This window comes from Dermacentor andersoni, chromosome 9 (assembly GCF_023375885.2).
Source record: "Dermacentor andersoni chromosome 9, qqDerAnde1_hic_scaffold, whole genome shotgun sequence".
In the NCBI taxonomy this organism is placed as follows: domain Eukaryota; kingdom Metazoa; phylum Arthropoda; class Arachnida; order Ixodida; family Ixodidae; genus Dermacentor; species Dermacentor andersoni.
This window is the reverse complement of record NC_092822.1, coordinates 7,292,548-7,315,390: the sequence shown is the minus strand read 5'-3', so window position 1 is coordinate 7,315,390 and position 22,843 is coordinate 7,292,548. Positions and strand designations below refer to the sequence as shown.

Genomic DNA, 22,843 nt, shown 5'->3' with positions numbered 1-22,843 from the left:
TCATATTTTTGGGTTGTATGTCTCAAAAACTACCTGTTCCGTAATTATCAGCACATAATTCAAGCGTAAAGTACCAAAAATAATGCTACCTTTGAGGCCACCGCGGCCCAAAAAACACGCGCAAATGCCGAAATGAAGTCAAACTTCGCGTGAGCGCCATTCCCGGCCCATGCGGCCTGTCCGCGCCATCTTGTTGTCGTTTTGACCGTGGATTCTTTGTCTCTATTTTGCCGCCTTGCAAAATGGCATCGTCGGCGCGGTTGAGGCGCTATTGGCGTTTTCCCGCGATGTGATGCGGAGCGCTGATTGGCCGGAGCAGCACGTTCAAATCTCGCGGGCTAAAGCGCGCCTGCCATTGGCTGCTGCGCGGGCGGCGGCGGCTGCTCAAATCCCGCGGGCTAAAGCGCGCCTGCCATTGGCTGCTGCGTGGGCAGCGGCGGCTGCTCCCTTTGATGCCGTGCTCGTGTCGCTGTTGCACCTTGCTCCGTCCGCCTCAACACAAGCTAGCGCTGCTCATCGCCTTGCGCTATCTTTTAGATTATTTGCTCAGCTTCTTTTTATTTTTTTTCGCTAGTTCTTCGGTGCACGCGATGCCGGCAAAGCCCAAGACAGTGCAGATGTTCGGTGCACGGGAGCGCGATATGCGTCTTGTACAAGCACCGAACTTCCGATCTCCCGCAGCGAATGCCGACTGCGTAGACGCTTTTCAGCCGCGGAACTGTGCTTTCGGCTGCCGCCAGCCGAAAATCCGACACACTGAGTGTGCCTGAAGCCGCAAGAGCTAATTAGAAGCTCCGCAGGAGCTTTCTAATAAAATAACACATGGGTTCAACTTTAAGGCCTGTTTTCTCGGAATTGATTTTTTCGCTAGTAGTGGTGCTGGGGAAGGCGATATCTCAAGAACCGCTCTTCAGATTTGTATGCCGTTTTTTTTATTCTGTTCCTGAATGACTTTGCCAGGGGGTAACAGGCTTCTTTATTTGAAAGCTGGTGCAGTTAACTTATAATAAGCAATTATTTTTGATGAATGTGGTCATTACTGGCTACATCAAATTCAAGGTTGTCTTAAAATTTTTTGGAGGGGAAATTAAAAAAAAGGGCTCTTTAGCCCCCTGGGATATCTATCAAGGGATCATCACAGTGAATTTCAGCTTCCTACGATGTCCTGGCATTTCTCCAGGCTCTTCCCCAGGCATATACATGAATCACCTAGTTAGACCTCAATAACTCTGGAACTAATAAATATATCTTCATGAAACTTCGCAGTTCCTCATAGTTCGGTGGTGTAAACGTACCCTGAAAGTTTCATCTGGATATCTTATGTTGAATTCCAATGGTAGATCGCGAGCGCTCGGCCGGATCACGAACGGAGCGCGTCGCTCCGACTGAGATCGCTCTCATCTGCTCGCACCATATCTGCGAATGGAACGCATGCGCTCCCGCGGGAGCACTTAGTACAGGAAAATCATGTGAGAGGGCGCTAGAATAGAGAGAGGAACAAGCGCTTGGAAGCGCAACCCACAACCCCATTTCACTGTGCGTGTCAGAAGAATCATCACTCGACTTGGAAATTGTACTGTGTGAGTCAGAGCTGTCTTGGAGCGCGAACAAAATCGCACGGCGCGAAGCGTCGTCCACGTTTCCAGTGTCCGCGACCGGAAACAGGCGACCGTGACAGGAAGCAGAGGCGGGTGAAGGAAATACGTCACGAGGATTTCCGGTCAAATCTGCCGATTTCGGCGGAGCAAATATTTTTGCTCCACGGAGCAATCCGGGATCAGCGGCTGGTCCCAATCTGCCATTGGAACACACAGCTCACGCTCCCATTCTGCCATTGGAACAGGATTGCTCCATACAGAGCAGAAAAACTTGATCTGGATCTGCCATTGGAATTCAACATTAAAAAATAAGAAAGTTCGGTCTCCAGGGTAGCCTCCCCCCTTAAGGGCTAAAATTGCCACAGGCACGCCCGAAAAAGCTCTTAAGAGGAAGCTTTAGCTCGAGTGCTCCTATCTAAATACATGTAAAAGGAGAATTAGTTTTTCTCGGCAACCACTGCACCAAATTTGACGAGGTTTGTTGCATTTAAAAGACAAACTTAAAATCTAGTGACTGTTGGTTTCGAATTTTCGAGTTAGGTTGTCAATTTTTTATTAAACATCGGCAAAAATCGAAAATTTTCAAAAAACGAAACTATCAAGTTTACAACTCCGTAACTAAACAACTAAATATGATAATACGATTCTGTGAATTGCATCTAATAGTACATCTAAAGCGGACAAAATTGATATGTTAGACATGAATATAAAAAAAATTTAATCATAGGGAAATACAACTTTTGCAAAACCGTTGTAACCAACGTAACAAATTCACGTAATATGTAAAATGACATATTGAATTTGTCCGCTTTGAATGATCTAATGGATGCCGTTTACAGAACCGCGATATCAGTTCTTGATGCAGAGCTATGAATTTGTAAACTTCGTGCTTCTATTTTTTTCAAACGGTCAAATATTTGAAAATCGTTTTAAGAAAATTCAAACCCTAAATCGAAATTCCGTTTCCAACAGTCACTAGAATTTAACTTTCTCTTTAAAATGCAACAAATTTCATCAAAATCGGTCCAGGGGTTATCTCATAAAAACGTTTTTGCGTTTTACATGTATTTGAATAGGCCGCGTCGGAGTTGGGCCCGAGCTAAAGCTTCCTCTTAAGGCCTGCCAGTACACTCATTAGGCATATCGGTGCTCGTACTGTGACAGGAGATGGGGTGCACGCATGCATAATTAAGGCATACATACTGTGTCCCTTGACAATTGCCCCTTCGCACGCTTATTATCCTTCACTGCGTAACAATGCTGTAATAAGGCAAAGCTAACTTTCGGAGACTCATTACGCAACGCGTTGTGCTCAGCGAGCTTCGAAGCCAATTGCGAGGATTACAAAGGCGGAGTCGGTGCCATTGCTGACAACGCAGAATTCTTTCAATAAAAAACACAGCACCGCATGGCAAGAACCTTAATAGCGAACGTAGAAGCAGCTAGGCCTATGTTGCCGCGGTGATGGCTACGGCTGCCAGCGGATCTGCGTGCGAGAATGCCGGTTCGAGGCGGCGAGATAATCAAAATGGCGGCGGTGGTGGCTTTGATTAACCTCATTTGAGACATGCAGTCAGGGCAATGGACATTGACTATATGCAGTAAGTTGTGGTGCCGCAAAGCCAGGCGAATTATAGGGCATGTTCGAAAAATCGGGCGTCTGGAAAATCAGTCGTTAACTACTCTGGCAATACCTCGTGCCGATGACACGGTGTCAATGACGATACGTTGCAATTCCTCTGTTACTGGAGCCAGCATTAACATGACTTTCCTTCCCTTTCAATAAAGTTACAGCTAATTTTCCCTGATAAAAAGCAAAAATTCCCCGAATTCCCACGCTAAGTCCTTTGCTTTGGACAACACCAGCGGCCCGCTGATGGGAACATTGCGTGCTCGAGTATCAAGGAACCACTTTAGAAGTGCGTCTTCAACGTCTGCATATGTGGCTTTCTGTAGGCGCTTCCTCGTCGCGGAGTCTGTGGCGGCACTCTTGTAGATTTTGTCCTTTTGTCGATTTTGACAAACCATACTTTTTCACGAGTTCGTCGTTTTTCGCGCCTTGGGAAAGGTCTTTCAAGATCAACAGTTTCGTGGCCAAGTCCAAAGCTTTTCGCTTCACTGTCGAAGTAGACGCCGGCGAATCTGCCATCTCGGATAGGCACGGGAGCACACCAGTAGGAAACAACGCCGACAACGCTAGCACAACCACAAGTAAGTCAAAGACAGTCCCGCAGTCGTGTGAGGTGTGAGGCGCGGCGTTAGGGGGGGGGGGGGGGGGGGGGGGAAGAGGGGGTACGTTGTCAATTGGTGGAAAACTTCGCCGCTGCCCTGACGTCGACGATGGCGAGTGGGGTCCCGTGGCGAATGAGCTGGCACTTTTTTTCTCTCTCTCTCTCGTTATCGCGGCGATCCCCTTGCCACATCGCCGCTCCTCCATGCCTCCGGCGAGACGCCGCGGGAAAGCCAATTCTCGGAGCGTGCACAGCACAGGGTCGGCGGATCTCGCCACAAGGAAAGTGCTCCGCGACACCAAGGCGTTCGCTGTAGCCGATCGGCTAGGCTCGCGGGCGTTCGTTGTAGCTGAGATCGAGCGCCACAGCCTAAACGTATATTTTGACGGTCACGCCGGACTTGTTCGTGATAAGCGAGCGTTCGTCTTAAGTGGGGCCGTTATAAGTGGGCTCGACTGTACAACAAGTTAATGAGTTCCTGAGTTGTGTGGCGGAAAAAATTAGTAGTGAATTTACCATGATTAGTTCTAGGTTGTGGTAATGAATAGCTGTTGGTAGAAGTGAACCGGGTGGATGTGGAGTGAGTAAACTGGTTGTGAGTAATTAATTATAGAGAACAGGAGCTTAACGTTAACAGATTTATAGACAAGTATTCCAAGTGAGTATTTATATAGTTTCTGTAATGATAAAATACCGTTAAAACTGAGCAATGGCGATGCTTCTGAAGAAACAGAAGCGGACAGAGCATCCATTCAAGTCTATGCATGTCAACATCGTTAACGTTTACTATTTATTCAGGATTCTGTCATATTTCTTTAATTAGTTAATATTTAACGTGGGGAAATTTACCCATTCCCCTGTTGATCAATTTATTATGCCCGTAATGATGATGGAGGTCTTAACCTTGATATTAGTCAAAAATACCATCTAAAAATGTGACACGCACTTGTGGGAGGTTATACTGAAGTTAACCGTACTCGAGTAGCAGGACTTCCAGTGCTGTGTGTCATGGCAGAATTCACGGAAAAATATAATAAGCGAAATTTGTAAGCCTGCTATGAGTAGCACGGAGAAATATGAAGGTAACTGGGTGGCACGTTCATACAGTTGACATTAACCTGAAGAAAATTGGTGAAGATATTGCAAAACACATCCCACACGTCATACTTTTGGTGCCTTATGAGGTGCTTAAAAAGCAGGAGTGAGCACGAACTCCCCAATGTTTTGTAAGACACATTGGAACCAGCTTGTTGGTTGCAAGGTTTATTTGTTACCAATGGCATGCTGCAATATTAACACAGCAGAGGTCAGGCAAATCCATAAATGAGTAGCACAGGGAGCATCAAATAATGTGAAAGTGGACATCATTAAAAATGACCTGTCTCCTTCAAATGCAGTAGGTACTATATGCTTGTAAATCAGTAAAGCGATAGTTAAAAGATTGTTAGTTATTCAAACGTTAGGTATTAATCAGATTAAAGTGTTTAAGCACAAAGCCCTATTAGCATTTCTATCACTATACACTATAAAATTTGTAAAATCCACGGAATTCAGTGGGGGGTGAAGAGGGGAGGAGTTTGGAAGAGAGGGTTGATCTATAATGCTAATGTAAATGTGAGCCAAATGCTTTGGTGCCTGTGCCCAAGGGAACATGCGAAGTGCTGCTCCGAAGCTAAATTATAATATTGACAACTGGCAGGAGCTAAAGTGACCATGGAACTTATGGTTCCATAAAGGACGAGCATGAGCAAGGAACCAATACTGAACTCATAATGAATGCACTAACTGCATGCACTCATCCAAATGTAATTGTCATTATTTATAGCGTACTGATGTTCGATATGTCACTTCATTCAATAGGAGAAAGACGCAGAATGGTCAGCAGCTACCGTCCAACGAAAAAAGGTGAAGTTACGAGGAACGAAGAAGAAGGGCTGCACTGCAATGATGCATGTAAAACAAGTGGAGTTGTTCCCGGAATTCAGGGTAAGCAAAAACACATAGCCTATACAGTAGAATCTCGGTGATACGAACCCGGCTGATACGAATTTCGGTGTGATACGAATTCGTTAACCCTTTGAGGGTCGAATTATTTTGAAAAACTTTCCCAGGTGGTCAAATTATTTTATTGCGGATCTTGAATGTACAAAATGTATTAACTCGGGAATAAATAGTAAAAAATAATTAGGAACAGTATTTTGGTGTCGGCATCACTCAGAACTGCAAAATGTTCAATAGTATTTCCGAGCATGGTACTCCTTGAAACACGGGTCTACGCACAGCGCCTTATCGCAGTCTGCACACCTAAAATGCGTGTCTGTTCTCTTGAAGCGAGGAGCTGTGTTGGCGCACACATGCCATCTCTGCGTGCGGCTGCCTTGGGCAGAGGTCTGAGGCACCCTCTAGCGTAAGCGCGTTGCCGCGGAGAGCGAGAATACCTCGCGAACGGCGCTGATAAGCAAGTGGTGATAAACAAGCTAAGAGCAGTGCCAATCAAGATAGAAATCAACTTCCGCCGCCCTTGCGAGAGCGTGCCGACAAAGAGAAAAACCACGTTTCGCGCGCCTCCGTTGCGATCACGCGGCGGAACCGAAACCGCGAAAGCGCATTGCCACTGAGAGCGAGAATACCTCGCGAACGGCGCTGAAGCAAGCTAAGAGCAGCGCCAATCAAGATAGAAATCAACTTCTACCGCCCTGCAAGAGAGTGCCGACAAAGAAAAAAATGACGTTTCGAGCGCCTCCGTTGCGATCACGCGGCGAAACCGAAACTGCCAAAGGGGCGTTGCCGCAGTCTGAGCGACGCGCTGAAGCTAGCAATCAGCTCTGTTTATCTCCCCAAGAAGGTAGCACCAATTTCAAACGCATCTTGTAAGTGCTAAGAGGTGGCAGCACCTCCCGATGAGCGTTCATCATCATTATGGCGCGTAATTTCAAACGGAGGGTCAGAACCGTAACCGTACGGCGAAGACCTTGCGGGACAGAAAACCACCGCCGTACATGTACGGCTAAAACCTTCAAAGGGTTAAGTTCCCCCGCCCAAAAGCATTGTGTGCAATGGGCCAAAATTCGGATGTTCCGAACACTTTTCCGCCTCGCGCCGGGTGATACGAACTTCGGTACCGCAACCGTCGAGCCACCACCAGCGCAAACAAAAAAAAAAAGACCCGCGCAGCGTGCGCCCGTGCCGGTTTGGGATTCCGCGTCAGCAGGGAGGCTAACGAGGCAAGGAAAGCTTTCTCTCTCTCTCTCTATCTCGTTTTTGGGGGCGGTCTCTTCGCCTTTTTCTTTTTACTTTGTTGTTGCCCGAGGCTAGCGCCGCTGCTTATTGGCCCGTTCGCCCTGCGAACCAGCCAACCCAACCGGTCGAGCGCGATTTGTCCTCTCCACATTTCTCGCGGCCCTGCGCGCCCGCTCCGCCGGTCTTTCCGCTACAGCCAGCGAGCCGATCTTCACGCTAGCAGCAGCTCCCGCTTCTTTGTTTCCTCGTGCGCGACGACCACGGAAGTGCAGCGTGTTGTTTGCGTGTGTCGTTGAGCATTGATCGCGTCAGCCCGAAAGGTACTGCAATCAGCAAGATGTCGCGAAAGCGGAAGGCGCTGTCCTTGAAGGACAAACTGGATATTTTGAAGAAGGTGGACGAAGAGCCCAAGAAAAGGCGCATTGACATGGCCAAGGAATTAGGCCTGCCAATTTCTACGCTGTCTACCATCGTCGGTCAGCGTGACCAAATTATGCAGAATGTGCAGCACTTTGGCGTAAACTCCAAAGAAGCGAAGACTGCTCACCATGTAAAGTTAGAAGAAGTTCTGCTAACATGGTTTAAAGAGGTCACCGCGGCTGGCGTCAACATTGACGGAAAAGTTCTGCGTGAGAAGGCTGCGGACATCGCACTCACGCTTGGAATTGAAAATTTTCAGGCCTCTGGTGGTTGGATTCACTGATTTAAGGCACGGCATGACCTCTCCTACAAAACCGTTTGCGGCGAAGGGAAGAAGGTGGACGCCTCCGTCGTTGAAGATTGGATGGCAACCACGCTGCAGTCTCTCATCGCGGGATATGACGCTCGCGATGTTTTTAACATTGACGAGGCAGGGCTTTTTTACAACCTTCAGCCCGAAAAGAGTCTCTGCTTCAAGGGCGAAGCCTGCCAGGGTGGACAGAAAAGTAAGCAGCGTGTGACTGTTTTGTTTTGCTGCAACGCTGACGGGTCAGAAAAAATGAAACTGACCGTCATTGGAAAATACCAAAAGCCCCGATGCTTCAAGGCAGCCGGTCGTTTGCCCTGCACATACAAAGCCAATAAAAAGGCGTGGATGACGTCGGCTCTGTTCATGGAGTTCGTGACATACTTGGACAATAGGATGTCATGCAAGAACAGAAAGATTGTTTTGCTGCTGGACCAGTGTGCGGCGCATCCAAAGCACATGACGTTACAGAGCATCAAAGTGGTATTCCTGCCCCCGAACGCCACTAGTCATTTGCAGCCACTGGATGCTGGCATTATAAGAAACGTGAAGCACCACTTTAAAGGTTTGTTGGTGCGCCGCCTCCTTGCGAAGATTGACCGCAAGGACCCAAATATGCAGATCAGTCTTTTGGACGCCATGCATTTGATTGCAGTGGCCTGGGAGCGCGTCTCCCCTGCAACCATCGCGAATTGTTTCGCAAAGTGTGGGATTTTTAAATCCGCAGTGGCTACCACCTCGCAAGTGCCAGATCCATTTCCGGTTGATGTCTGGAACCAGCTTGGCGCTGACTGCAGTGCCGACGATTTCGTCACCGCGGACGACGATCTCGTCACCTGTGGTCTGCGCACAGTCGAAGACATCGTGGAGGATGTATCGTCGCAGCCTCAAATTTCGACCAGTGACGATGAAGAAGACGAGTGCCAAAATGGTGAAGAGCAAGCACCGTCGGCAGCCGAAACCATGCACGCTCTCGATATTCTGCGGCGTGCTGTGACGTGCGAGACCGTGCGTGAGAACACCACAGCCCAGTTCTTCAGCTTCCAAAATTCTCTGCTGGCCGACCTCGCGGAGAAGAAGACGCAGCAGGACATACGCGACTTCTTTGCTCATAAATGAATGTTTTTTTTTTTTTTTTTTTTTTTCTGCGTGTCTCATGGTTTTGGGACAGATTTTGCTCGTTTTTTGGTGATACGAAATTTCGGGTGATACGAATATTTTCGCCTCCCCTTGAGATTCGTATCACCGAGATTCTACTGTATATAACTTTTTGACTTTGGGATTGATTTACTCGCTGGAAGCCCAGGAAGATCAACATTGATGATAACGTAAACAGCCTTCTTTAGCTGCATGTTTATTTTTAAATTAAGGGACTTGGAATTAGACCATTTCAGCTTAGACATTCACTTCATCAGCTTAGCGGTCATGAATAAAATGTTGATTTTTGCAGCCAAATAAGTAATGAACTGACATGCAGCGAATTTCAAATGATGCCTAAATTCTCATTTTTCTTTTCCAATAAAAAAACTCTTACTCTCTCCATACATTGACTAATTATTTTGGGACAATTTGGGGTGTTAAAATTGGGGGCACCCACTAAGCACAACTAGTTGTCACTAATTTTGTGAAAGAAACTTGTGGTTTGACATATGCGCTATGAAAGACATGTTTTTGTGAATGCATGTGGATTGTGCAATCAGTACTGAATGACATTCTTTGCTCCTCTTTGAGTGCAGAAATGTGTCTTTGGTTGAAAGTGGCTGAACTGACGGGGTAATGCCTATGAGTATGAGCAATTTTAAATTTTAAGTACATGCCTCCGCCCTTCTTTTAATAATCAATTTTTTTAGAGATGGTATGGACAATTATTCAACCTACAAGTCTTACAGCTTTATTTATGACTGTTTTTGCAGTCACTGAATGAAATGTTATTTAGCTTGTGAACGTAACTACTTGTTTTATTAATTTCTTTCTATGTCATGGCAATAACCTCATAATCCAAGTATGCTTGTTGAGATGAGATATATCTTTCTTTTGGAATGCTGGGTCAGCGCATGAGTTTGATTTCACAGTACAATTGCTAGCGCATGTTACAAGGCCCAAGAAACCAAGAGTGTTGTACAGACATCTTGAAATGCTTAATGACAAACATGGACAGTCTCCATTTTGTAATACATTTGACTGTCGCATAAATGTACAAGATTTTTCTTGTTTGTTGTCATTATTATTTCTTGCCTTTTGTTTGGATCTTTTCACTTATTCATACTGCAATTCTTGATGCAAAATCTTAGCATTTGATGCCACAGGTGAAACTGTCGGTTGAGAAGCATTAAAAAAAGTGCGCTTTACAGCACTGAATTGCAGTATTTGTGGATAAAGGATGCTTGGCCATGTACAGACCTCCTAGCAAATGCTGATAAAGCTGTAAAAAATTATTTAAAATTATTGTAGTGTTATTGTATTGATGTTGTTCTGTAATGTCACCAATATAATGACATGAGCTTCTAATGCCTATGCATTTAAGCTGTCATGCCTTTGCTTTCGTAGGTCAAAATTTATCTCTATTCTCTATCACTGAAAGAGGTTATTATTTCCTTAAGACAAAATTCAGAACCACTTAATTTTGTTTACTCTGTTTACCATCTGCTCTTTTCTTTTCTCTTTAGATTAACATCTCAGAACAATGTACCAAATGGCAGCACGAGACAGCTTCGAAGCAGGTGATGTCCCGGCTGAGGTTGGCATTGCAAGAAGAAGCTACAGTCGAACCCGACTATATCGAACCCGTTTACATCGAATTATTCTATATAACGAACAATTTCTGGTCACGGTATAGTTACGAGTATATATAGCAAAAATTACGCTTACATCGAACAAATATTGCAATGACTCCCGATATATCGAACGTCAAGCGGCGGAAAAGTGCCCCCAGAAGTTGGCTTTCCCTCGCGGTTTCAAAAAAACCCGGCGGCGCGGCTCCATCCAATCGCTCTCCCTACCGTGACCGCGCTGCCTCGGGCTGTTCAGGCGAGCCGTCGACACTCCCCCGGTCGCGCATAGTGGAGTCTATTAGGCCACATCCTCCCTCTTTCTCTATCATCTTTCACTTGCCACCCCCTCTCCCCTGACGACGCTTCGCCGTGCTCCCTCACGGGCTGCAGAATCAAGCGTCCTTCCTTTCTTTAGATCACTATCTAGCGACACTCCCCAGCAAAAAATGATCCTGGCCCGCCTACAGCACTTGCTCAGACAGCCAATCAGAGGCTCTTGTGCTCTCTTCGTGCAAGATGGCGAAAGTGCGAGTTGTCTGGCTGCTTCTCTGGTTTATAGTGTTTGCGCCTTGTGGGCCTTCTCCCGCAGTGTTGCCGTGATAAAGCGGCAGAATTCGCCTTTCGTCGTGAAGCTCGAAATCATGAATCGCGTCGAACGCGATGAGAAGTTGGATGTCCCCGCAGCGTGCAAGATTCCGAGGAGCACTCTCGGCATGATTAGGGCTAATGTGGCCAGACTCGCAACCCGGTGCCCATGGCGCCCGACGCGTACGCACGACCGTGTACGAGGGGTTCTTCATACGTGCCGGTTTCCGCGTGCTCGGTGAGGACTGTAAATTCTGATGAATGCGACGAAGCCGTTGCCGGTGTTGCCGAAGTTTGGAGCGAGCTGTCAAAATTTTCGGGACATTCGAATCAACGGTGGACGAGTTTGTGAGTGCAGATGATGGTGTCACGACCACGGTAGAGCCTGGAAACGAAGACTACATCGCCGACATCGTACCGAGCACAAATGAAAGTAGGCATATTGAGGAAAGCAACTATGGTCCTTTGCCCACATCCTCCGAAGTGATTGGTGCACTCGCATTAGTCCGGCGCTTCTGCGCGAATGCGGAAGGTTGCGGCCTCAGCTGCTCAGACTCCTTAGACAACGTGGAGAAGTGCGTGCGTCGCAGGCAGCGAAATTGCCCAAGCAGAAGAAAATGCAGGACTAATTTATGCCAAACTAAGCTAGTTTCGTTAATAAAGTGATTTTATAAATGGTATGTGCTTTTATGACATCCAATTATTTAGCAGGCTTATATCGAATTATGCTCTATATCGAACTGATAGGCGTTTTTTTGCGAGTTCGATATAGCCGGGTTTGACTGTAGTGGTAAATCTGTTCTGCGCCAGCATCGCTTCTTTGTCTGCATGTCCGACAGGGAAAGTCACTGCAACCATGACATTGATGCCCGGCGTGCAGGCTATGCGCAGCCAATAAATTCAGAAGTGTCAAAAAAAAATATGTGACCTTGTACAACAATGTGTGACATCTGTAAAAACAGTTGAGAGATGTGCGAGATGTACTGTTCTCAAACAAGCAGTGCCCCCCGACCACATGCAGAGATTTCTACCCTACAAAGACAGACATAAAAAATCATATCCAGAAGGCACTCCGTAAGGATAGATTTAGTTCAATTGATCAAGAAAATTCAGAAGGGCAAGAGGAGCCGCACCTTACTGTGACGCTTTGGAAACTGTTGCACAGGAATGCGAGCAGACACTGCTGCTTTGCATTCAGACTGAGTTCATGAGGGAACTGATGCTCAAGTATAGTGATGATGTGGTATGTCTTGACGCCACATATAAAACAACGGATTATGCCCTACCACTATTCCTTATTGTAGTGAAGACTGCAAGTTCCTATGCTATTGTTGGTGCATTCATGGTACAATTTGAAACAGCTGATTGCATCGAAGAGGCGCTAAACACCTTTAAGGCCTGGAACCCAACTCTGAGTCCTAAGTTTTGGATGGTGGACTACAGCCAGGCGGAAATCAGCGCACTTTCTGCTGCCTTCCCGAACAGTCGGCCAGTCCTGTGTGATTTTCACAGAGAACAGGCTTGGCACAGGTGGATTTCAAAAAAAGAAAATGAAGTAGAAGATGTCGACATTGTGAAGAAAATGCTCAGGCAAGTAGCATCCAGTGCGAATGAGGATGATCTAACAAAAGCTATTGAAGCTGTGAAGCAATCCCCACAATGGAAGGAAAATGAGAAGTTGCAAGCCTATGTAAGCAGTAAATGGCTCTCAGTAAAGGAAATGTGGGTAAAGATGTATAGGTTGGACCTCCCTTTTGGCACGAACAATGGAACTGAATCAAAAAACAAGGAGCTCAAGACATACTTAGCTGGAAATAGCGGTCGCCGTAGTCTGCAGGGGCTTTTAAAAGTCTTGGTTGAAAATTTTTTTCCGCAGAAAGAGGTGCAATTCTTGCAGGCGAATCTGAGTTTTTCACCTTCACACCGTCTTTACCACCATGCTGTGCCAGAGTTCCTCCATGGCCTCCCTCCTGTTGTAGCAAAACACATTATGGAGCGGCTTGCACGAGCGTCCGATTACAGGTCCGAGGACGTGGAAGTTGGCAGTGAAGAAGGAACATTCCCTATTCGTTCTGTCAATGAGGGGAGGGGCTTTCACAAAGTTAACTTCAGCACTCCAAGCTGTACATGCTTCGACTTTAACAGGTCAAAATTGCCATGCAAGCACTTTGCTGCAGTTTTTTTGCTTGTTGACGGGTGGAGTTTTTCACGTCTGCCTGCAGAATACAGGGAAGGGCCGAATATGACTGCTCATGCTGTTACAGGCTGCACATCTGATGCACGACACACTGAAGAGCTAGGTGATGTAGACACTGAACATCTTGAGTGTGATTTGCAGAAAACATCCGAACAGAGCAGGCGCCATTTCAAATCGAAGATAAGGGCTGAAACCGAGCGCATACTGTCTTCCCTGCACTACATTCATGATGACACAGTGTTGCAGCAGTTGTTTGGCTCGTTACATGAGCTAAGAATGCTCGCTGAAAAAAACGTGACCACAAGCAATGGAATTGCTGTTAGAGGTTCACCGACAAAAGGGTGCTCAGGTGTGAAAGCAAAAAAAAGAGCATTGGCATCACTGGCAACTTGAGTTGCAATGAAGAAATTGCAGTTGCACAAGGACCATTTGCGCCAGAAGGAGCACTGGGTTTCACGGGGAAGGGTGGGCAGAAAGGCTGAAATTGTGAGGGAATGTTACAAATCACCAGTGTAATAATGGTAAGCCTACATATATGTTTGGTGCTTGGAATTAAAAATACTATAGTAAGTAAAACCATTTCTTCATTTTCATCCTTCGTAGCTTTTATGCCAATGTTTTTTTTTTTAGCTGTGCCTGTCTCGTATTCGATGCTCCAATTATGTTGTGTTATATTCTTTGTTGGTTTGTACTGCTAGAGTTAGTGAGAGGTGGGCTGTAATCCTTGGCATGATGACAGACATTTCACGTGACACCTTCATTTGTTTCTTTCCTTCACACTCCATTAACGATGTTCTGTGATTTTGCTCTTCTGCACTGTGGTTCACTGGAATCTGCTAAATATGGAACATGTTGGTATTTCATTTATTTCATACTTAGCTGGAAATAGTGGTTGCGTAGCCTGCCATGGCTTTTGAGAATCTTGGTAGAAAATTTTTTCAGGACGTGTGTGCGAGTGCACACCATTGGTTGATTTAATACAAAAAATTATCTCAACCATAAGGAGTGAAAGGCTTGGCGGGAAGCACAACAAAAAACCACCAGACAAAAATTTTAGTTTCTTTATTGCAATTTACAACTGAACTATCCATCATGTGTTTGGAAAGTCAATTTTTTCTTGATTGTTGTATTGGCCTATTCGTTGTGCCTGTATCACGTCAAATGTTACAAACGCAGTTGTAAATGCCCATGCTCTTGTTCATTGCCATATATATGTGTGGGACGCTTCTGAAAATCAATCTGTTGGAAGTTAGCACGTGTCTGTGTTTTCACCCCACCTTGGTGTGTCTTGTGTTCTAGATGAAGAAATGCTACAGATATACCAGTCTTTTATGTGTCCTTGTGGGTTGCAGCAATGTTTTTAGAGTAATTTTTATACATATTTATTTCTCTGCTGACCATGTGTACTTACCTCATATATATTACTCATTACTTTCAAATCTAAGCTTTATGTTGATTTACCAATCCCTTACATGCATTTGTAACAGTGTATAATAAATGTATGCCTGTGATGTAGCTTTCTTGTAGCAACATTCGTCTTACTTGCCACGGCAAGTCCTCGAATACGAGACCTTAATTATGTGCTTTGTATTTATAGTAAGTAAGCTTTAGCAAAAAAAAAAAAACTATATCAGGGTGTCTACCAAGTTGACAATTCCAAATTCCCTGAGTTTTCCAGGTTTTCCCTGAGTGCCATTGCAAATTTCTTTGAGTGATGCAGAACTATGTTTTATGTCAAGACGGGCTGAAAACATATCGCCTGATGCTGTCACTCTCTAGTAAGCACATGAAAAAAATAAAGAAGCGCCTTAATCCAATTTGAATACTAAGGAGTAGTGTTTGTGTTATTCAAAAAGAGAATTGAAAGCAGGGGTTAGTAAAATCCACAGCAAATAAAGTGTCTTCGAAAAAAATTGCAAATGGAGTCGGACATTCTCAAATACAAATAAAAAGGAGATGCATATAGAAGCAAATATTTTCGAATATGAGCTATTTCTATCAACTGATAGCACGCTCAGTGGTATGAGGCCCGAACTGTGTCACAATTGAGATTTGCTCTGAACAGCTCGTAAGTCAACCTCAACTGTCCTGACATACTCTCAGTCTGAGCACAACTCCTGCGTGCTGTGTTTCACTGCTTTAAAGAGTTTGTTTTGGTTTGGATGAGGGACACGTGCATCTCGGCATTAGCCAAAACTTTATTTTTTGAGCTCAAGCTCCTTCAAAACGGCGGCAGCAAGCTTCCTTTCCCGTTTATTCCTCAATGCGTAGGTCATTTCTGTTCCTGTCCTCCTTCCGCCACTCGTTCGCCCCAAAGACCATTTGAAGCATCTTGGTCAGTTGCACAGTCTACGACCGATTTTTCGAACTCCCTAGGGGCCGCGAAAACGTCCGAAAAAATCGGCCAGTCGGAAAAAAAAAAAAAAAAGCGTGTCATTTAGTGCCTTTAGGGGCTCAAACCGCCGCAGGCACGTTCGAAAACGCTCTGAAAACCTGTCGGTACTCGTACTGTGACAGGTAATACCGGGTGCACGCGTGTATAATTAAGGAATACTTACTGTGTTCCGTGGCAATAGCGCCTTCCCATGCTGGTTATACTTCACTGCAATACTTTAGCGTATGCTTCACCAAGTAACATTTCTGTACAGAGGCGAAGCTGACTTTCAGAAACTGACATTATGCAACGCATCGTGTTTTCCAAGTTTCTAAGCCAATCGCGAGGACCACAAAGGCGGAGTCCGTGCCATTGCTGACAGCAGCTAATTCTTTCAATAAAAAAACTCGGCATCCAACGGCAAGAAGCTTCACAGTGAACGTCGAAGCAGCTAGGCCTAGCGTTGCCGCAGTGGCGGCAACGGCTGCCAGCAGATCTGCGTGCGAGAGTGCCAGTTCGAGGTGGCGAAATAATCAAAACGGCAGCGGTGGTGCCTTTGATTATTGCCGTTTCGGACCTGCGGTCACGGCAAAACGTGCAGGAAATCGGACGGCGAAGAGTTCTTGCGTCGGAAATGTCACACGTTCTGATACGTTGACTCTATGGGGTATGTGGCGGTGCCGTGAAGCCGTCCAAATTATCAGGAATCCGGAAAGTCGGTCATTGACTACACTGGCGACTCCTCCAGCCGACGACAGGGCGTCAAAGCCAGCATTACCGCGACTTTCGACCCTTTCAATAAAATTGCCGCTAATTTTCCCTGATAGAGGCCCAAATTCCCTGAGTTCTCACTGACTTTTTCCAGACTACTCAAAATCCCTGAGAATTCCCGGTTTTCCCGGTTGGTAGACACCCTGTATATTCTGATTCTTCATGCATCGTGGTCAGCAGTCCTTATTTTCTCTTCTTGCATGCCCATCAGTGCTATAAACGTAATGCACCCGCGCGCAACAGCCATTTATGAAGTGGTCAGTGCGGCTGCCAGTGTTGGCTTTTCGTTGTTGTTCAAGATATTTTGCTTGTAGCTGCGTGGACGTCTAGCTTGCATGGCTTTGGTTGTCAGTATACTGGCCCCCAAAGTCATATGCCCCGTATGCTGCGCAATACGCGCATTATTTGGAGATACCCACAGCCGCCACAGCAGAGCACCCTCCTGAGACCCAGTTAATCGAGAGCTTTAGCGCAGCTGCAACAGCCGTACGGTAAATAAGAAAGCGCGTAGCCGTTGCTACCGTTGCGAAGTGTTTGCCATGCCAAGTTTGCGTGTGGTAGCAATTGCAGCATTTGCCGCGTTTACCATAGGACGGTGCTAAAAAACTCGAATGAATGACCTGTACAGCAGAAACGTTCGGATAGAGTAGACCAACACTAGCGCTAACCTTTAATATCTTCATATCTTCAAAAGACACAGCCGCGGGCGGCTGCCTGCATGCAGCACATATAAATGCCTGTTGCAGCAGCTGTAAGTGCAACATTTCTTTCAGATATGCCTACCTGAGAGCTTTCGTATCTTTCAAGTTCTTCGAAGCTTGATTTCGACTACTGTAAAGCGACACGTTTTATTGGGTCCTCTGAGTCGTCTGCGCTAGGTGTATGCTAGCGCGCGCTGCATTAAACACAAAGGTGTAGCCGCTCACGTCTCTATGGCTGCTTCCGGCCGCGATCGCGGAGCACGCGTCTCCGTTGCTAGGCGACTGCCGGGCATAGACAAGAATGGCACCGAGAGCGGCGCTGCTGCGCCGGTGTTGAGAGCGCCGCATGCGAAGGAAAACTCTATTAGCGGGTGGTACCCCTCTCCCATCTCTCGTTCGCGCCGCCTTGATTGCCTCCTGCACTGCGCGTGTTTGGGCACGTTTCGCGCGGCGCGCGGTGTGTGCCTACGTGTGTGCGCGTGAAAGGCGGTGTACAGTCTGTTTCACATTTAGGGGAAAACTCAGAGCGCATTGCATCGCGATGCGACGAGCGCTTCAGTCAGGCGGCGGCAGCAGCTCGCGCAGGTGCTCGAGGGGCGGGATCTTGAACGGCGTCGTCTGCAACGGCGGCGCGCGCCGGCCGCATTGTTGCTAAACGTTCCACTATCAGTTGCAGGGCGCCGATCTCATCGTTACGGCGTGAAATGAGCCGGTATTCTTTACTATGCGTTGTGCGACGCCAACTGATATGCCTCGAAGGTAAGTTCATCGCTGCAGGGCAGTCATAGACGACGTACTGATTCCATACATTCTTGACCGCCCATTTCTGGAAGGCGACTATATATTCTAACGCGATAGGTCACCTATCCACACTGCTCGTGTGGTGCAACAACTGCTAGAAGAGCGCACAATCACTCTCTTGGAGTGGCCGCCTCAATCTCCGGGCGCCAACATCATTTAAAATGTCTGGGGCTCGTTGAAAGTATCGCTGGCGCACCATCCCCTCTATCAGTCGCCCGAGGATAGGCTTCGATCCACCATAGTCAGCGACTGAGAAGTGCTGCGAATGAACACATCCCTGATCAAGTCATTCTGCACTTCACTTCCTTCCAGGATGAGCGCTGTCATCGCTGCCGCTGGGGACATGACGAGATACTGAAGTTCCGTGCGTGACGTGTCCAATTCCCCGCCGGCGGGCAGAGTCTGTCTGGTGTAGCGAATGATTGTAGAGAAAAATCATTTCCAGCTCATTGTCTGAACCTAAAACATTCATTTAATCGTATCCGTTTGTTTCATCGTGTTCGACTTCCATAGTTATCATTGTTGAGTGCTTTGTTTTCCTTTCGAGTCAAACAATGACTGAACACGTTGCGCGCACATCTTAGTGCGTCTTGTCGCTGCTTATTACGGTAGCACACACAGTGAAGAAATATACGTGCACTGCCCCTGACAGTAGCACGCTTCCCGACAATGCGGCCAGCGCGGGCCGCCGTAGCAGACGACGCAGATCACGACTCCGTCCCTCGAGCGTCTGCGCCTGCTCGAGCTGCTGCCACCGCACGACTCCATTGCTTGCCGCATCGCGATGCAATACGTTCCGAGTTTTCCCCTAAGTGTGAAACAGACTGTACACGCTTCTATTTGCCTTTAAGAAGATCGGTACGCTTGACGATTGTTTTTATGGCTGCAATGCGGCGAAAGGGCAGCGTCTGTTTAACCATGTAAGTGACGCTGAGCAGGTGATTGGAAACGACATCGTATGTACCGCCGGAAAAATCGTCAGCACATACGATGCGGCACACACATACGGCACATACGAGCTAAAGTCATTTTTGCAGTTTCTCACAATATGTTTGCTACAAATCCGTGTTGTCTCTGATGACGACAACGGTCTTCCATCGACACTGTACGGAAATAAACAAAATATATCGATGACTTAAATGATATTGCGCGACAAAAAACGACACGGACGTGAGAGACGACACACCAAGCGCTTGGTGTGTCGTCTCTCACGTCCGTGTCGTTTTTTGTCGCGCAATATCATTTAAGTAATGGATTACCAACTTGCCCGGAATGCTGCCCTCAAAAATATGTCGCTGCATAGCACAAGTATGACATGCGAACACAACTTTAACTAGTGCGTCCCTTACAATATGGAATAGAAGCAGCAGTGTAGACAGCGTGGCCATTTTTTAACAGTGCTCAAGAGACGGAAGTTGAAAGTATTAGTAATCATTCCTGCTTCAGCAATGCCGGCGCGACCAAGACGCGGGCGTGTATCGTCCAGCAACTCGATCGATCGGTGCAGTGGTGAAGCGGGAATGAACTCTGGTCATGCTCAATGCATCGTGCACATATTCACTTTCTCGGCACGCGTGAACTTCGGCCACTGCTAGCGCATACAACAGAAGTGGTTTCCATTCTTGAGCAGCGCACACATAAACGAAACACGAGAAAGACGACAGGACAAGCGCTCGTCGAACAACTTAAAGTTTTTATATGAATAAAAGGATTATGTGCCGAGTAATTATTAAATTCATGTGGGTTACATATAAAAACCGTCATACACTCAGGAGTGATCAATGAACGAGCTCGCTTCGTTTTCCAGTTGTTTACTTCGCTCGGCGCACCGCAGTAATCCATGTGTGTCGTCTGCTTATTTCGTACCATTTTCTTGTGAATCGGCAGAATTTCACTGGTAACATCAACCCTTTCGTGTTTATATTGCTGTCGTGACAGTTAACAACACAATAATAATTTCCGGTCATCCGAAGAGGCGCCGTCGCAAACAAGAGACGTTTCACGCGCAGCGCGAACTGAACGCGGGCGCGACCGAGGGAAGCGGCGGCGGAAACCTACACCCGTTGGAGATGAAATCGTTCCGCCAGGGGAGAAATGAGCGCTGGCGTCTAGGATGAAACTTGGCGTGCAGTCGTCTATGCACAGTGTAGAGCCATGTGGCACGTACTGCGGAGAACCTCTCCCCTCTCGTTCGCTTGGCCTTTCTCAATGTGAGGGCCCGTCCACGTTACCGGCACGGAAATGCCGTTTGCCGTTCGCAGGCCCCCATGCGACAGCGGTTTTGCTCGCGAACGGTGAGATTTCCTTGCCGTAGAGAGGACGGGCCCAGGACCCGTTTGTGCGGCAGCCGTACGGCGAAGCGGCCAATCAACGACCGAGGAGTGGTCACTCTGGCACCGACGGCAGCTTCACCACTTGTGATCGTTCGGCGCCGCAGATATCGTCGCTAGGCCTTTTCCGGTTCACTTCAAAGTTAAAGCTTACGGCACTTCGGAATGAATCACCGACTCTCACAAGCTGCAATATTTTCTTACCGTTGCTGTCGCTCTTCGCAATAATTATAATAATCGCGACATGCACTTCGAACCGCCAGTTGTTGACCTCTGCTGGCAGAGCACGTGTGTGCGCAAGCAGACGACACAGCATAGTTTTACGTCACTATTTTTTGTGGCCCATGTGACCAAGCCATGTTGCGTTTCCTCCTCTGTGACGTCATAGCAACCCCCGGAGCCCAGAAACCGAAACCGAAATCGCTCGGTATAATAATGCTATTATTAAATTATTTATCGGATATATATAAATCCCGCTGTGTGTATCGTGCTCCCTGAAGCATGACGCAACGTTTGAATCAACAAACGCATGAACGAAAATTTTGATGTCTCCACCCCTTTAAGTGGGGTGTCCCTCCTTAATGGCTGCCAGAATACTCATTTGACATCTGGGTGCTCATACTGTGAGCGAAGAAGGCGAGTGCACGCACGTAAATTAATGAATGCAAACTATGTCCCGCGACAGTGGCCCTCTCGATTCTTGGGATAACACGGCTGTATTACAGCAAAGCTGACCAGTCAAGTTCGAATTATTTGGCGAAGGTACGTTTGAGATGGAAATAACAGAAGTTTGGCCCCACAGAAATGTATGGCCATCTGCTGAGACCTTTGGTTGGGATCGAATTAATCGAAAAATCAAAATAAGTGAAATCCAATTGACAAAAGCCTACTGTATTGCGTAATGTTGCTTATTTCATTTGCCGTTCATATTATATTCGATTGTATTGTATTAGTTCACATTGCACTAATTAGTGTGATTCTTCTGAATTTGTGCTAAAAATGTAAAATAGGAACACTTTCCTGTTTTAATTTTTGTTATGTGACCACTCCTTTCTGCAATCACTCAGACTCTGAGGGTATTCCAAATAAATAAATGACTGATGAGTGGATATTCAGTTGGTAACGAAAATACAAAATGGCTACTCAACTCTTTCCCTTCTTGGCAGCTGGCAGGGGCTTCTTGTTATCAAAAGGCTTGAGCAGGAAGCCGAGAATGCGATCCGTGCACTCCTCGACTGTGCCACTCTTCTCCAAGTCAAGCATACCCAGCAAGTCCTTGTGGGCAGTCTTCTTGAGCCTGCACAAGGGTCATCAATTGCACCTCTGAAGAAGTATCCCATCCCGCCTAAAGAATATTACTAAATCAGTGCAGATTTCTCCATATGATTTCCTTTAGCAGAAAATGGTTGTTTATTGACAGTTAAAAAAAGGAGGAAACGCCAAAACCTAACTTTAGAATGACACACAGAACACTGGGATCTTGGAAGTGAAAGACATGAGCAGGAGTGCCAGTGTGACATCTTGTGGGACTTTAACCAACCTTAACACACTACAATCGAATCTCAATAATTCTAACTTGATGAGACCCGAAATTTTTTTCCAAATTAAAAGAAAGATTTGTTTGTGAAGTATTTGTGCACCATAGCACGATGCACGAATGGTGCGAGTCGTCAAATATCGTGGCATGCAAGCACACAGCGAGCGAGGACTATGTAACTGCCCACGGTGGCCAACGCTCGCTTATCAATAACCGCAGAAAAATAAAGTTCAAGGAGCGGGCTAAGCTAGAGGCGGGCCAGCGGGGCCGGCAGCGCTGGTGCTGGTGCGGAGCTTGACTCGCGTAGAGCGAAGTGGTTGCCGCTGCCGGACCCTTTTAAGCATGCAGTGCTGAATTAATGCCGCCGACGAGTTAGTCTCATGGAGGCAGCGAACAGGCCACAGAAGTACCAAACCCATGACCAATTACCGCCTAGTAACGGGTACCAAGCGAGTGCTGAGTGCTCTCAAGCGAGTGCTCCCAGCTGTTTACTGCCAAGTGAACGGAAGCTGTTAAATTCCATGGCGCAGCGCGTCCAAACCGTTAATCTCGGTTGCAATCGCATTACTGGTGTTCCCCGTGATAGAATCTACACTAAACTAAAGCCGTCCTGACGCTTTGCAATGCCAGAAAACCGTGGTCTCTTGGATTCCGAAAAGTGGCCAAAAGACCACGGGCAGACTTGTGCCGTAGCATTCCATGGGGTAAGCTCGATGAGCAAAGCTTTATTGCTCTAAAGATTACTTCTGGTAATGAGACGTGCCGAAAAGCACGAAACAAGTATCCCTCCGATTATAAATGCCATGTCCAACGCGAGGAGCTACGTTAACAAATCGGGAAGAAGACTTTGGGGCAGCCGGTCAAGAAATTTGCTCGCCGCTCACCATAATCGGCCTGCAGAGCAATAAAACACAGCTCCTAGCTTCGTTGCGCTTTTGGCAGTGAAAATGGACCGATTACTTGCCAAAAACATGAAAAAC

At 46.8% G+C, this 22,843-nt stretch overlaps 1 protein-coding gene across 2 annotated transcripts in view; it reads right to left on the bottom strand.

Annotated features, from left to right (window-relative positions):
• Positions 1 to 22,843, bottom strand: part of LOC126526952 (uncharacterized) — a 146,704-nt gene that overhangs the window by 58,186 nt on the left and 65,675 nt on the right. For both annotated transcript variants that reach the window (XM_050174662.2, XM_055068457.1), the window contains one exon: positions 21,475 to 21,623. In XM_050174662.2, coding sequence (XP_050030619.1) covers positions 21,475 to 21,623 — 149 coding nt within the window. The remainder of the gene's footprint in view (positions 1 to 21,474; positions 21,624 to 22,843) is intronic.